Source organism: Haliotis cracherodii, unplaced genomic scaffold, assembly GCF_022045235.1.
Source record: "Haliotis cracherodii isolate W230 unplaced genomic scaffold, xgHalCrac1.p SCAF_6, whole genome shotgun sequence".
Taxonomy (NCBI): domain Eukaryota; kingdom Metazoa; phylum Mollusca; class Gastropoda; order Lepetellida; family Haliotidae; genus Haliotis; species Haliotis cracherodii.
The window spans coordinates 9,441,377-9,456,764 of record NW_027266319.1 but is presented as its reverse complement, the minus strand read 5'-3'; the positions used below and the strand labels follow the sequence as shown (position 1 = coordinate 9,456,764).

Sequence of the window (15,388 nt, the reverse complement as noted above, 5' to 3'; positions counted from 1 at the left end):
CAGCACGAGACTTGGCACATGCCCTTGGTATGAATGAGCTCCGAATACAAGGACTCCTGCACGAACGTTATAAGACACACTTTCTAGGACTGCTGCATAAAATATTACGCCCGGCTTCAGGTGAGAGGTGAATAGGACCACGGGGGTGAGGCCACCCCCACCGTGCAGGCACTCCACTGCTGGGAGGGAGGGGGACCTTATTTGGCCTTGGCGACGCGTGGATGCATGCATTATCTGATGTTTGTAATCGAATGATAAGACGTGCACTAACTCCTTCCTTGTGGATGAATCACGACTCGGACGTGACGTCATAACCTTTAGTCGGAATCTTTCCGGAAACGTTACAAGTTGAGGTCCGAGAGAGGAATGGTCTGTGTGTAAAACTGAGGTTTTAGCGTCGGGAAAATAACAGTAAAGTCTGGTTTAAACCGGTAAGTTGTAAACTTGTGTTGTTGTGAGTTGAACTGAAGGTGTAAGCGCTATCTGAAATGCGTTATGTGTTTCAGGAACACCATGCAGCTATCCTAACAAGCTCGCCTCGCGGCCAGTGAAGAGTGAAATGCGCCAGCCCCTTAAGGAAAAACTACAAAATGCAATCAACAGGGCTCTGTTACCTGACAACGACCTGGGCGCGCTTATTGTAGGTGGAAGAAGGAGAAACAGGAAGAAGAAACCAAAGCCTAAAAACAATGGTAGGTAAACTCAAGCCACTAGCACGTGGTTGGTAAAATGGCGCACTCACATGTTGGCACGGGGCATGAAGGAGCCACGTGCTGTGTGCATTGCTCCTCTGTTGCCATTCCTGGAATTCCACTGGCACCATGGGATGCGTTTTGGCGCTTGTGGTCCTCTCACAAGTCATTGCAACTTGTAAACAAGATGTCCGTAGAGAGAGCAGCAGGGCAAGCGTGACTTATTCATTGATAGAGCCGTGGACTAGATCTATAGATACACGTGTAATGGGCTAGACTAACATACAGGCTGTGAAATCTTTAATTACACGATGCATTTCTCTCCTCTAAAAGTTATTTGCCGATGCTCATAGAGATGGCTAGACCTACTTTTTAGCTTACCTGTTCAAAATGTAATCCAATTTGATACATTGGTAGTAATATGGGCTCAACTCGTATTCCGTTTTTGGGTGGAGCAAATATTCAAATTTTACTTTCACTTGACCTATTCATTTTGACCTTACTGAAAGTTAAAACTTGTTACGGATATTAATCAGCCATTTTCGTCCAAAATGTAATGAAAGTTGGTATATGTGGACATATTAACTGTGTTCAACATATATGTTCCGTTATTTCGTTTGGCATTATATTAAATATTGACCTTGATTTGACCTCTGCGTTTTGACCATTCTGAAAGTTGAATTTTTTTGTAGCCATTATTCATCCATTAGTGTAATATGTATAGATATTAGTGGGGCTTAAGACAAATGTTCGTATTTTGTGATAATTAAAAGTATGACCTTTATTTGACCTTTCAACTTTGCCCATGCCACTGAAATGTTTCAAAATACAATTCCTTGTAAACTTCATATCCTGAGAAACCACTAGACCATTGAAGCTGAAACATCACATGCCTATTCCCACCAATGATGAAACCTGAATTTGTGAGACAGGTTCGAATCCGGTTATAATATGGAAACAGGTTCTATGGAAATATGGTTATATAGAAACAGCTATTTGTGGAAATTTTGATCAAATTTGGTGCATGATTAGTTCGTTGGTAAATTGATAGTTATTGGTGGCGCTCAACACAGGTGTTCCTTTTTTTCTCAGTATTTACATTATGAGTTTGATTTGACCTTCGTGGCCTTCTCTCATTAATGCATATTTCGACCTGAAATTACCAGGCTGAGGAAGTTCAATTTTTGCATGTGTGTTCTCATGATGAGCGAGCACGGGTGGCCTAGTCGTCTAAGGCGCCGCAATTCGCTGTGCAGAGTTGCGTCCCTTGGACACCCAAGAAACCCATGATCGTGGTTTCGAATCCCGGTATCCCCCTATTATTTTTCTAGGTTTGTCAGCACCATACCCGTGCTTGTGGGATTCACCAAAGTGGTTAACGTCTGAGACCTGCATCACTTCGGGCTCTCCTCACACATCAAGCAGACACGCCGTGATATAACTGTAATGCTGTTTAGAGCTACATTAAACCCAACTCACTCACTCCCTCGCATTATGACATCATAATTTGTTCAAATAATTAGGACTTTGGTGCGTTTGGTCCTCAGTATTTATGCTAATGTATTTTGATGCAAGTTGTGGTGTAAATGTCACTGTTTGTTATGTTATGTTTTTGTTTGGTTGACCTATGCTAAAAAGATCAATGTGAGAGAAATCTAGTTTATTTTTTTTATAATCACAATCACATTTATGAATGAAAAATAAAAAAATTCTTTCCTCAAATACTGTTCATAGCATCCCCTGTCCCCATAACAGTGTATAAACACCAACAACTGTAATATTCCAGTCACGTTTCACAAAAGCAGACAAAAGAGCATTAGATATTTTTTTTATCACCCTACTGACCCTAGATTCTTACAAAAACTTTACAAAATGTCTCATGTTATTTTTATATCGACCAACAAACAAAGGTTTGATGAAGCAAAACCCTCAAAGTAATAGTATGTTCACCATCAACCACATTACCTTGCGAAATACTTGCCTTCAAATGGCCGTTCGCAAGTCCGGTCATGTATAAAGTCAAAACCAATGCCAGTTTTTTTCATCCTTAAAGGAAAAGAACCCATCACATATGAATATTGTGTATCAAGAAGGAATAACATGACATCTGTTGGGGTTATATATTTAAGCAACTTTTCCGCACTCATCAGATCATTTTGATAACTGTTGTTGGTCATTATTTCCTTGGGTACGACAGCTATGTACCGTGACACTCCCTTCGGACGAGTACTGTTAGGATGTGGTGTGTTTTTGTTGTTTAACGCCGCACTCAGCAATATTCAAGCTATATGACGGCGGTCTGTAAATAATGGAGTCTGGACCAGACAATCTAGGGTTTGAAATCATGAGCATCGGTCCACGTAGTTTTAATACGATGACATGCATCAACCAAGTTAGCGAACCTGACCACTCGATCCCGTTAGTCGCCTCTTACGACAACGGTCTGAAAATAGTCGAGTCTTGACCAGACAATCCAGTGATTGACATCATGAGCATCGATCCACTCAACTGGGATACAATGACGTGCATCAACCACATCATGGAGCCTGACCACCCGATCCCGTTAGTTTAGAAAAGCATGGCTTGCTGAAGATCAATTGTAACCCGGATCTGCACGGGTCTTCTGCTAGTAACGTCTTTATGTATACAAAGGACATGACTGTGTACCAATTATTCATTAATCCTGACACTGACACCCGGATTAACTGGGTCCCACTGTATTCCGATGCTGATCGTGTCAAACGTCGCCGTCATCTAGCTGAAATATTGCTGAGTGAGGCGTCAAACAACAAACAAAGGAACAAACAAATCCTGTCAAGGAATTAAGTCAACCCTCCCTTTTCGTTCTTACTGATACGAGCATCTCGGCTAGGCACTCCAGGAACCAAAATTTTGGGGGTTTCAATCTGGGTTTGTCCCTATTATGTTTGTAGGTTTGTCAGCACCATACCGTGCGTGGGTTTCACCGAAGTGGTAAACTTCTGTGACCTGCATCACTTCGGGCTTTCCTCCCACATTAAGCTGACACGCCGCGATATAACTGGAATACAACACTGACTGACAGTTCTGTTATCCTTTGCAGTCAAGAACAAGAAGAATGCGAAGAAGACAGAAGGGAAGAACAAGAGGCTGGGTCTACTCTCCACCAGGGAGGACAGCGGACACGGTGAGGAGTCACACATTGTTGCGTTATTATATCCACATGTCCGCATTGAATATTACCTGTGTTTTAGTGGTATAGCACGCCACATCCCGCCACGCCACGCCAAGCCACGCCATGCCATGCCATGCCACGTCACGTCACGTCACGTCACTCCACGCCACGCCACACGCCACGCCACGCCACGCCACGCCACGCCACGCCACAAAACACCACGCCATGCCACGCCACGCCACACCACACGACCCCAGCACAACGCACATCACATCACAACGCCAGATCGTCACATCAGACTATCGCACCAAAACCTCGCCACAACACAACCTGTGGCAGTGTATAGCTTTCTCAAGAATCAAGCCCAATTCCTCTGTACAACCACGCCTCTGCCAGTATACAACCAAGCCCACCTTTGTTTTACAACCACGCCCACTTTCGGTATACCAGCACATCCCTTCATGTATACAACCACGCCCACTTTCGGTGTACAATCACGCCCACCTGCGGTATACCAGCACACCCCTTCATGTATACAACCACGCCCACTTTCGGTGTACAATCACGCCCACCTTCGGTATACCAGCACACCCCTTCATGTATACAACCACGCCCACATTCGGTTTTACAAACACGACCCTTCCAGTATACAACCACGCCCACCTTCGGTATACAACCACGACCATGTTCAGAGTACTACACACCCAAATCGGGACGATGGACTAGCTTTTTGAGTTTCAATCCCCAAGAATACATTTAAGGGAGTCATGTTTCGTCCATCGTGACATTACTGCAATATTGCTAAAAGCCCGTGAACTCCTTCTCACTCGCCACACAGTCCCAATCTAAATTTGAGCAGCTCCATTAATTTCACATGAAGTCCATTCCATCTGCATTGGGATCACGTATGTGTTGTATTCCTTTTATAAATAATGGCACAAATTAAAATAGGATAACACCAACAGGAATATAATTCCATCTCATTATGACGGATCCTTGTCACGACCAGCCTGCCCCAGCCGTTTGTTAAAACAGCGGCGTGACACGAGTCTTTCTCCTGCCCTTTAACGGAATACATAATTACCCAGGATGCCGCCTGATCCTGCCAATCATCTGTTTCGTTTGAGTACAATTTAGTTGAGTGTAAACCACACTATGTCCGACACAAACGATATATTCCTGCTATTGTGACACAACTGGTAGGTCACAGCTAACGCTATAGTTAATACTTTAACATGTGCATTATTGCAAATAAGTAATTACCAATTACCAAAAAAAAAATCAGGGAGATACTATATAACCGAAATGCTGCTTGATAATAATATTACTTCTCATTGATGCAGGTTTGCTAGGGAGGGGTGTAAAAACGATTGTTTTAAACGGAGTATATCCACGACTGATAACATTTTTTCTGCTGCTGTAACAAATGGTTCACTCTTACCCAAAGGCTATACCTGCTGTAGGCGTTTCAGCACGACCATATTTAAGCATGCACACTGGAATCGATTCCTGGCTCAATCCCGCGTGGACCGACCACAGGTGGGACCTCACACAGGTGAACCTTTAAGTAGACTGTATGTGTAAACTGTTTGTATATAAACTTACTGTCGGCGCTCGAGCTAAAACGTGACACTTTTCACGGGATACTGTGACGTCACGGATTATCATTCTCAGAGGATACGTGGATATTGCGTAAGTGAAACAGTTTGATCTGGTTTTTGAAAAATGGTTAGAAAATGAGTGGAAACATCTGGTGGGGTTATTGTCGTCAGCTGCCTGTGGCTACATACACTGTCACCATTTGTCATATGTTCTATATATATCTAGATGTCACGATAATATAGAAATAGACGATTGTGAGTAATGAGATGTGTTTTTTATTCAAAACTTGTTCAATGTCAACAATGTATAATTGTGTTCTTTATCAAATTTGTTTTAATCAATTATTGAACTGTTTGATCTTCATGTGTATATGTGACTCTGATTCCCGTTGGCTATTTATGGCAGCGTTATTATCGTTGTATTTCGCGAACAGTACCGATGTCGAATGGGGAGTGTGGTGATGTCGTTGGCGTTGTTAACTTCATTAAAACTCCCCAGTGGGGATGCGGGGCCTGAATAGATCCCCAGCATCCTAGCTGGTCTTAAGAGGCGACTTAATGGATCTGCTGGTCAGACTCGATGACTTGGTTGATAGCGCGTCATCGCACCCCGACTGCGTTACCCGTTGTGTCAATCACTGGTTTGTGTGGCCCAGGCTTGATTTTGAACAGGCCGCCGCCATTAACTTGAATATTGCTGCGTTAAACAACAACAACAACAAACAGACATATTCAAAAACTGTCCTTTCTATTTGTTGTCAGCTTAACATTATTTGAAAAGCGTAACCACGTGGTTCTTATAAACATTTCTGTTGTAAGGAACTATATCTGATAGTGGTAAAGCATTTTATTCAACTTGAACGTGTGCTTAACAACCGATACAGCTGTGTGTAGTAAATGTTGAATTATCATCAATCATATCAATTGTGAGTGAGTGAGTTGGGTTTAACGCCTCCGTATTCCAGTTATATCGCGGCGTGTCAGCTTAATGTGGGAGGAAAGCCCGAAGTGATGCAGGTCTCAGACGTTTACCACTTCGGTGAAACCCACGAGCATGGGTATGGTGCTCACAAACATAATCATAATCAGAAACATAATCGGGGCGAACCGGGACTCAAACCCACAATTATAGGTCTCTGGCGTGCCCAAGGGATGCAACTCTACACAGCGAATCGCGGCGCCTTAGACGACTGGGCCACCCGTGCCCCTACATATCAATAACCCTAGAGCGGTGTTTCTTTTCTGACTTGTCTCAAGACCTCATAGTTTGTGTTGCTTAGCGCTTGTCTGGTTTATATGACAGGAAATATGACAAATATGACAAAACAAATATCGAATCATGTACTTGTTTTTATTATAACTTGACATGGAGCCAAATATGATTCAGTTCCACTGCAACATCAGATACTGTTTGTATGACTTCCAAACAATCAGTTTCGTTCAGCACCAATACTTGACATTCAAAGAGAGGTAGTATATATAGGATCTAGCAGGACATACATGTTCACGGGGGCAGCTATGTGAATTCGTTCTTGACTGCAACCATTTACAGTATATGCATGACTTATATATTTACATTTGCACCCATATATATTCACTCGAAAATGCGAAAATAATATATATATATATATTAATTAGTTGCAGCCATGTAAATATGCCTAATGTCCCAGTTGCAGCCATGTACACATATATTCATTGTTGCAACATGGTATAAATGGTATATATGCCATGTTGCAACCATGTTCATATATATTCATTGTCGAAACATTGTATAAATTTTATATACGCCTAGTTGCAGCTAAGTACACATATATTCATTGTTGCAACATTGTAGAACTCATATATATGCCTAGTAGCAGCCAAGTACATATATATTCATTGTCGCAACATTGTATAAATGGTATTTACATGTATGCCTAGTTGCAACAATATATGCATAACTGCAACAATACACGACATATATTCATAACCTTGCATAAATAGCATGTACGCATAGCCGCAACAACCTCAAAACGCAATAAATGCATAGTTGCAACAATACATGGAAGGTATAATCATGTTTGCAACAATATGTGCACGTCATATATTGTCAGATCGGGATCAGTGGTCGATGAAGGAATGTGTATGTGACTGGAAAGCCATTTCTCATCTGCTGTCTGTACACATGACAGTATCTGAATCATCTATGGACGTGGTGCGAGGCCCACATTTCTGCCATTATCTCGGCACAGAACAGATGTGACCATGTCTCCATTGTTGTAGTGTCAGACGTTCTGGTCTCTGCACAGGATCTCTCTGCCAGTTGTGGAGCAGCAGTAACGCCATTGTCAAAGTATTTATGAGCGTACATATTGTTGTGTGGATCATTCGTACGCTGGGCGGCATAATGATAGGCGTAAAATTGAAGGAATCTTGAAGTAGGTCTTGCGGAGGACGTTACAGCCTGTGTAGACTTGCGCCATCTTGAAGTTATAGTTTTATAACTGTATATGTCAGCACTTATTGAATATTTCTTTCAATTCCACGTGTAATAGCTGAAGCTTTTCACCGTGTCATCACATTTGGCGTTGTTTGGGAACCTCGTTTAACTGGATGAACCAGGTCGTCTGTATAAACGGGATTCAAAAGACAAAGAATCCCAAGAGTTACTTTACCAAGAGGAGACTAACGTGATCGGGTGGTCATCGATGCTCATGATGTCAATCACTGGATTGTCTGGTCCAGACTCGATTATTTACAGACCGCCGTGATATAGCTGGAATATTGCTGAGTGCGGCGTTAAATAACAAAGAAACAGACAATGCTTTCTGTTCGAGTTCACGTTCCTAATGTCCGGTTTGTTGTGTTAAATCTGTGTTGGCGTAAAGGTATCTAGCCCGGATTCTCTTGAGGATTTAGACACTTCCGGTGTTGAAGACTATAGAGATTCGCGTTTACATTTAAGTTCACCTTATTTCTTCTAAAAATGTGTGACAACCATATACTCAGTTCACTTATTAGCGCAACTAACCTTATTTAATGATCCATGTATATTTTTATTTAAACAAAATAAAATGATATTATTATAAAATGGTAATGGAAAATGGGATGAATAAGAGACCCACCATTTATTATTTTAGGAGTGTAGTGGGCACGGTTGGGATTTTGTTGGAGACATGATACTGTTTTCAGACAACTGCTTCAAAACGCAATTTTGGAGAAGACAAACAAATGTTATTTTAAATATTTTCTGGGACAGATTTTTTCTTCCATTTCTATCTGAAACATTTTGTAGTGTGTAGGGGAACACTTGGGCGGCTGTTATTAGAGGAAGGACGGTTCATAATTCCTTCTCTACTTAGGTTTGAATTGAAGATAGCGTGTAGTTAATAGCTTTATTAATGTCATGTCTTGTTATCAAAACGTGCATATTGTGACACTGTTAGTGGTGACTCATATATACTAGATGACTCGAACTGAGAGAAGGCGCCAGATGAGATACGGCATTGGTTTGTTGCCATTGTAATTCTATATGTCTGTAAGGCATAATGAAGTGTGATGGTCACTCGAGTGGAACTAATACATCTCATTGATTACCAACGTATTTGGATATATTTCTGAGTTGTATTCTACAGTATTGGTGGCATGTGCATAGCATGCTGGATATGTAGATAATGGTCTTTATTACTCGTTATAGATTGTGATACTTCCACGGGGAGCTCTTTACCGGTGAATATATTGATATTGATTGTATTAATAAAATTGCATATATTTCCCTTGTTGAGAAAACGAATAGAGCTGAAATGGTTTGTTGGTAGTTGGTTGCCCTTGTATTTGTCAACATCATATGTTTTAGTGGAAACAAAAAAGCACCCAATCAAGAAATGGCATGGTTGAATTGAGGTTGCGAAAGGACCACTATATTCAAATCATTGTATACGTTTTCAAATGTGTGCGTCTGTGTGTTGTTTTACGCCGCACTCAGCAACATTCAGCCCCATAACGGTGGCGTGCAAATAATCAGGTGTGGACCAGATAATCCAATGATGGATATTGTGAACAACGATCCATGCCGACGAGTGAGTGTGTGAGTGAGTGAATTTGGTTTAACGCCGCTTTAAACAGTATTCCAGTTATATCACGGCAGGCCATCTTAATGTTGGGGGAAAGCCTGAAGTGATACAGGTCTCAGACGTTTACCACTTCGGTGAAACCCACGAGCACGGGTATGGTGCAAACAAACCCAGAAACGTAATCGGGGAGAACCGGGATTCGAACCCACAATCATAGGTTTCTGGCGTGACCAAGGGACGCAACCCTGCACAGCGAATCGCGGTACCTTAGACGACTGGGCCCCCCGTGCCTCCCGCTACCGTCGAGGTGAGATGAGTGGTAATCAACCAAGTCACCGAGCCTGACTACCCGAACCTCCAAGTCAACTCCTACGACAAGTAAAGGTTGTGCTTGGGATCTATTTTAATCCATATGTGTCTTTAGAACTTTTAAATATTGATCAGCTTTGAAGATCAATACATAGAAAATGTTATGTGCGGCTTGATTCCACACATAGACCTGTCACGCTGTCACTACTAAAAGACATTGACGAGTAGGAACCTTTGTTTTTTTCTTTCACTTTGTTTTGACCAAGCTTGGTCAGATCAGTAGTAGGCTCATCTTCCCGAGGCAAGGGAGTTAACTGACTTTAAAAGTCCAGTTTCCACCCTTGCCGAACTTAGCTGGAATTACTGGGCTAGATCGTAGCGCCACCAGTGGCTATTACCAGTTATGTCCCTTCTAAGCCTCTCCTATGGACCAATCAGGTTCCACCTCTCGTATCACTTGCTTCACACAAAATGGTCGATAATCAGGATCTATATTGTGATAAAACGGGTCTTACATCGCGAAATGCATGAAATCACGTGAGCACCTTGATTAAAAACATGAACAGATTTGGAAAATATCTGCTGACAACGAGTTGGCGATGCACATGCTTTGCAAATCCTGCAATTGACCGAAATTTTTAAGGGTTTAATGGCATAAAATATAAGGTGTTGTTGGTAGACTCAATAAACTGTCAGTGGTGCAAAGTATATATGCATATCAGTGAGTGAGTGAGTATGGTTTTACGCTGCTTGTAGCAATTTTCCAGCAATATCACGTGGGGGACACCAGAAGCGGGCTTCACACACTGTACCCATGTGGAGAATCGAACCCGGGTCTTCGGCGTGACGAGCGAACTCTTTAACCACTAGGCTACCCCAGGGCTCCTATAAACATATCAACTGTGATGACATGTGATCCAGGGTCTAGCGTAAAGTCGGCAATCAGATGCACGATAAGAACTACAAGACACCATTGGTGCCACTTGCATGACGTCATTTCTACAAATTGCAAGACGGCAGTACTGGATTGTGTCCCCGATCCAAGCTGCAATTCCCACTGGAGGAAAACAAATAGAAGCGTCTACCAGGCTCTTTGTCATGGCATGGCAGAACGACTTAGCCTCGCCAAAGTTTAGCAAGTGCACGGCTTGTTTACTCTTCCTCCATAATGTTGGCGGTCGTCCATCTTTAACGGTGTGACTAGGCCAGTTCCCTGTCTGTGAGATAGCGAGGTACAACAGAACGCGGCGCACCTGCACATACCTGACGTAACAGTGCGTGTCTGAATGGTTGTGTAATCATTGCACACAGGCACAGACGCTACAGATTTCGTATTCAGTACCTTCGGCTTGGAGAATTTTACTGTCGTGAATAATTTGTTGTCTTTTGGTGTGTTTTTAATGAAAAGGAGAACAAAATAAAGATAAAAGTTTAATCTTTTCCCACATAACAGATAGCTAGCTCTTTGCCAAGCTTTATCTCACGTGCTGTCCATCAGTCAGTAGTGCCAATACCAATTTGTGTCATAACTTCAGCAGGTCTTGATTTTGTTGAAATGTTTTATTATATACTTCAGTGTGAAAGGCTGAGTTTTCTGAAGTTGAGAAAAGTTATATTTTCATTGCAGTGAACAACACACTTGATATTTCACTGCAGTGAACAAAACACATGATATATCACTGCAGTGAACATAACACTTTGACGGAACTATTGTCATACAAGAATTACTTCCCCTTAAATTGTCTCTCTTTAGCGTAAATGTCTAGCCGGTACACAAACTGTTGACTTGCATTTTACGTTAGTTCTACATTGACAAAGCAAAATAATGACAGATTGTCATTTATGGAGTTAATATAACGTCTTGCCGTTTGTTATTCTCTCGAAAATGTTTCGTTATAAACTTTAAATTTCTCATTTAACTCGTCAATCGAGACTGTTCGTTTCTCAAGGCGCCATTTTTGTTTCTTGACCAGAGTGTATTCTTTCGCTTCCAACAGCAGTTTCCAAGTTTTCAAGCATATTTTTTGTTGAAGTTGATTCCGTATATAATCATATCTAAATGTATGATAAAGAATCTTCGTGACCCTAACCATTTTTAGATACTTCTGTTTATATTTTTTAAGATTTTGCAAACACGAAACTACTTTTTAAGTCGCAAATACAAGGGGTGGTGAACCGTCCCTGTGTGAAAGGTAGGGAGAAGTTTTAACATTTGTAATGAAATCATTTAATATTCAGGTAGACAACTACAGAAGATGTTTATAATAAATAGAATATTTCATGTGTCTCGAGAAATATCATGTTTCGCTCATGGTGTGTGTGTGTGTGAGTGTGTGTATGTGTGTGTGTGTGTGTGTGTGTGTGTGTGTGTGTGTGTGTGTGTGTGTGTGTGTGTGTGTGTGTGTGTGTGTGTGTGTGTGTGTCCATCTTCCCGAGGCAAGTGAGTTAACTGACTATAAAAGTCCAGTTTCCTCCCTTGCCGAACTTGGCTGGTATTATGGAGTTACATTTTGGCTGGACTAACGAGTCTATGCATAGTCCAATCAAAATCGCGAACCGAAATCGAAATCCGGTTCGTAAACTGTCATGCAGATTTTGGTCGATTGGAGGATTTGCAAAGCATGTGCACCGCTAACTAGTTGTCAACAGATATTTTCTGAATCTTTTCATGTTTTTAATCAAGGTGCTCACGTGATTTGATGCACTTCGCGATGTAAACTCGTTTTATCACAATATAGGTCTTGATTATCCATCAGATCGTCTTGACTGGGCGCCGCCGTTTTGTTTGAAGCAGGTGGTGGACATGTTCCATATGTTCTCTGTTCTTATAAGCTCTTTCTAGGCTAACATACTTGGAGAATAACCAACGAAATTATCTGTCTCGAGTGAACGGTGTTAATAAAGCACTTACAGCATTCATTCACAAGGGCCAGCTGATCTGTAATTCTGATATACTCACTGACATTTAAGACAGAAAATTAAGAAAAAACGAATGAAACGTCAACCCTACTTCACCCGAGGCACACTATTGTTCATATGAAGTAAAGTCATCAATATGTGACGTCATGAACATGATGTCATGTCGTATTTTTCTCAACAATGAAGCACTGTGACGTGAAATGCTTCAATTGACCAATCAGCACTGAGCATCACAAAAATGCACCTGTTCCAAAATCGAAAGTTACGATCATTCTTCCCTTATTGGTAATATAGTGTGTGGATTTGTTATGCTCCTTCTCCTTGCTTCCATACATTATGTTCTGATGTATGCCCCTTGAATGCTGCCATACATTGATTCCTGGTGTATTCCCCTTAAGTGCGTCCATACATAGTTTTCTGGTGTATGCCCATTTTGGGCTTCCATACATTGTTTATGGTTTATGTCCCTTAAGTGTTTCCATACATTGTTTTTCTGGTTTATGCCCCTTTAGTGGTTCCATACATTGATTTCTGGTGTATTCTCCTTCAGTGTCTCCATACGTTTTTCTGGTGTATGATCTGACCCTTTGGTGCTACCATACATTGTCTTCGGGTGTATGTCCCTCGGGCGCATGCTCTGTCATTAAAGTACTCACGGAAATGAAAAAAAACTGTTTTTTCGACCTCAGATCTTAAATAAATGCAGTTAATATACAAACTATGTAAATATTCAAACAACTAAATTAGTACTAATTGGGCCGTGGCTCAAATATAGCGTATCAAAAGTTTTTATGCCTTTTTACACGTAAAAGTGTGTATAAATGTGAAGAAAACAGACTATTGTGAAACAGGGCATAACCAGGTGTAAGTAGATCAAGGTGACCTGTGACACCTTGACGACAGGTGAGAACAGGTGCATAATGCCTATAGTCTGTTTCTGCTATGTCAATTTGGACTTAGTTTTATTTTTGAATGTTGAAAGTGCCGACAAATTACCTCCTGTAAAGTACATTTTGTATTGTTCACTGAGATCAAACTAGCAAATCCAGACTAGTACTTTTCGAGTTGTTTTGTTATTTCGTATTTTCAGCTACGTAACACTTTGTGTTGATTTTTAAATTGAGAAAAACAGGTTTTTTTCATTTCCGTGAGTACTTTAGTACCATACATTGATTTCTGGTGTATGCCCGTTCAATGCTTCCATACATTTTTTTTTCTGGCGCATCCACGTCAATGGTTCCATACATTGTTTTCTGGCGCATGAATAGACAACCATACACGACCTTGATATTTATAGAACAGCCAATATTTTTAATTCAAGACAAATGGTCATGTTTTTTAATAATATAAGTCTAACCCAAATCGTCTAAGGACCCGTGAAGATTCCGGGGTAGAATAGGTCTTCAGCAACCCATGCTTGCCGTAAAAGGTGACTATGCTTGTCGTAAAAGGCGACTAACGGAATCGGGTGGTCAGGCTCGCTGACTTGGTTGATGTATGTCATCGATCTCAATTGCGTGAATCGATGCTCATGATATCAATCACTGGATTGTCTGGTCCAGACTCGATTATTTACGGACCGCCGTCATATAGCTGGAATATTGCTGAGTGCGGCGTTAAACAACAAACCAACCAACCAACCAACCAATCGTCTAAGGCGCCGCAATTCGCTGTGCCAGCATCATATCCGTGCTAGCAGGTTTCACCAAAGTGGTAAACATCTGAGACCTGCATCACTTCGGGCTTGTCTCCCACATCACCGTGATATAACTGGAATACTGTTCAAAGCGGCGTTAAGCCTAACTCACTCACCCAATAATAAAACCTAACTCAATCACATACCAAAACACTGCAAATACGTCTACATTAAGTCTGCGGAATGCTAACGATGTCTGATTACTGCTCTGTATTGGTGATGTGTAATGTCCCACTAATTATCCCGCCGTGGTGCATTGTGTTCACTCGGCATGTTTACAGACAGCATATATATACCGACACTGAGTCATACAGAATGTGGACGATGGTATTTATTGATTATTGACAACTGTTTCATGCATGTTAAACCTTCGTACAACAGACCAGCCATTATCCAGACAAACACTGTATGTTCAAGGTCTGTATTCTATATATTTTTTCGTTTTGTTTGGTCACATATTCTTTATTGAATGTTTCCTTTCGATACGTGGTCAGTCGACTGTTGTAGTGCTTGGAATCTCTTGTTGGCCTTATCTTTGCGAGTTTGAACGATGCTTCAGTTGTTTCACCGAGTCAGCTTTATTTGAGAGGGAAGCACTAAGACGTGGGTCCTTTACATTTTTTTTATTTTGTTGAATTGAGTGGGTTGGGTTTAACGCCGCATTTACCACTTCAGTGAAACCAACGAGCACGGGTATGGTGCTGACAAACCAAGAAACATAATCGGGGCGAACCGGGATTCGAACCCACTATCATAGGTTTCTGGCGTGCCCAAGGGTCGCAACTCTGCACAGAGAATCGCGGCGCTTGACTATTGCTGTCAAAAGAACTATCATAATCGTGCCAAATTTAAGATTCGAACTCGAACAGAATCTGATGATTCGGACAACTAAGGGACGCAACTCAGTTTGAACCGCGAGTTCCAGCGCCTTTGGTCGCTTAACCAGCCGTTCCCCTCATTTCATA

General features: G+C 41.5%; 1 protein-coding gene across 2 annotated transcripts in view; it reads left to right on the top strand.

Annotated features, from left to right (window-relative positions):
- LOC139444600 (cylicin-2-like) overlaps positions 1-15,388 on the top strand; it is a 40,653-nt gene continuing 25,265 nt past the window's right edge. The window contains exons 1-3 of one of the 2 annotated variants that reach the window (XM_071225504.1): positions 1-120; positions 507-692; positions 3,775-3,858. In XM_071225504.1, coding sequence (XP_071081605.1) covers positions 30-120; positions 507-692; positions 3,775-3,858 — 361 coding nt within the window. In that variant the 5' untranslated portion in view covers positions 1-29. Of the gene's footprint in view, positions 121-304; positions 432-506; positions 693-3,774; positions 3,859-15,388 lie in introns of those variants that run through there. The other variant, XM_071225505.1, reaches the window with a different exon arrangement.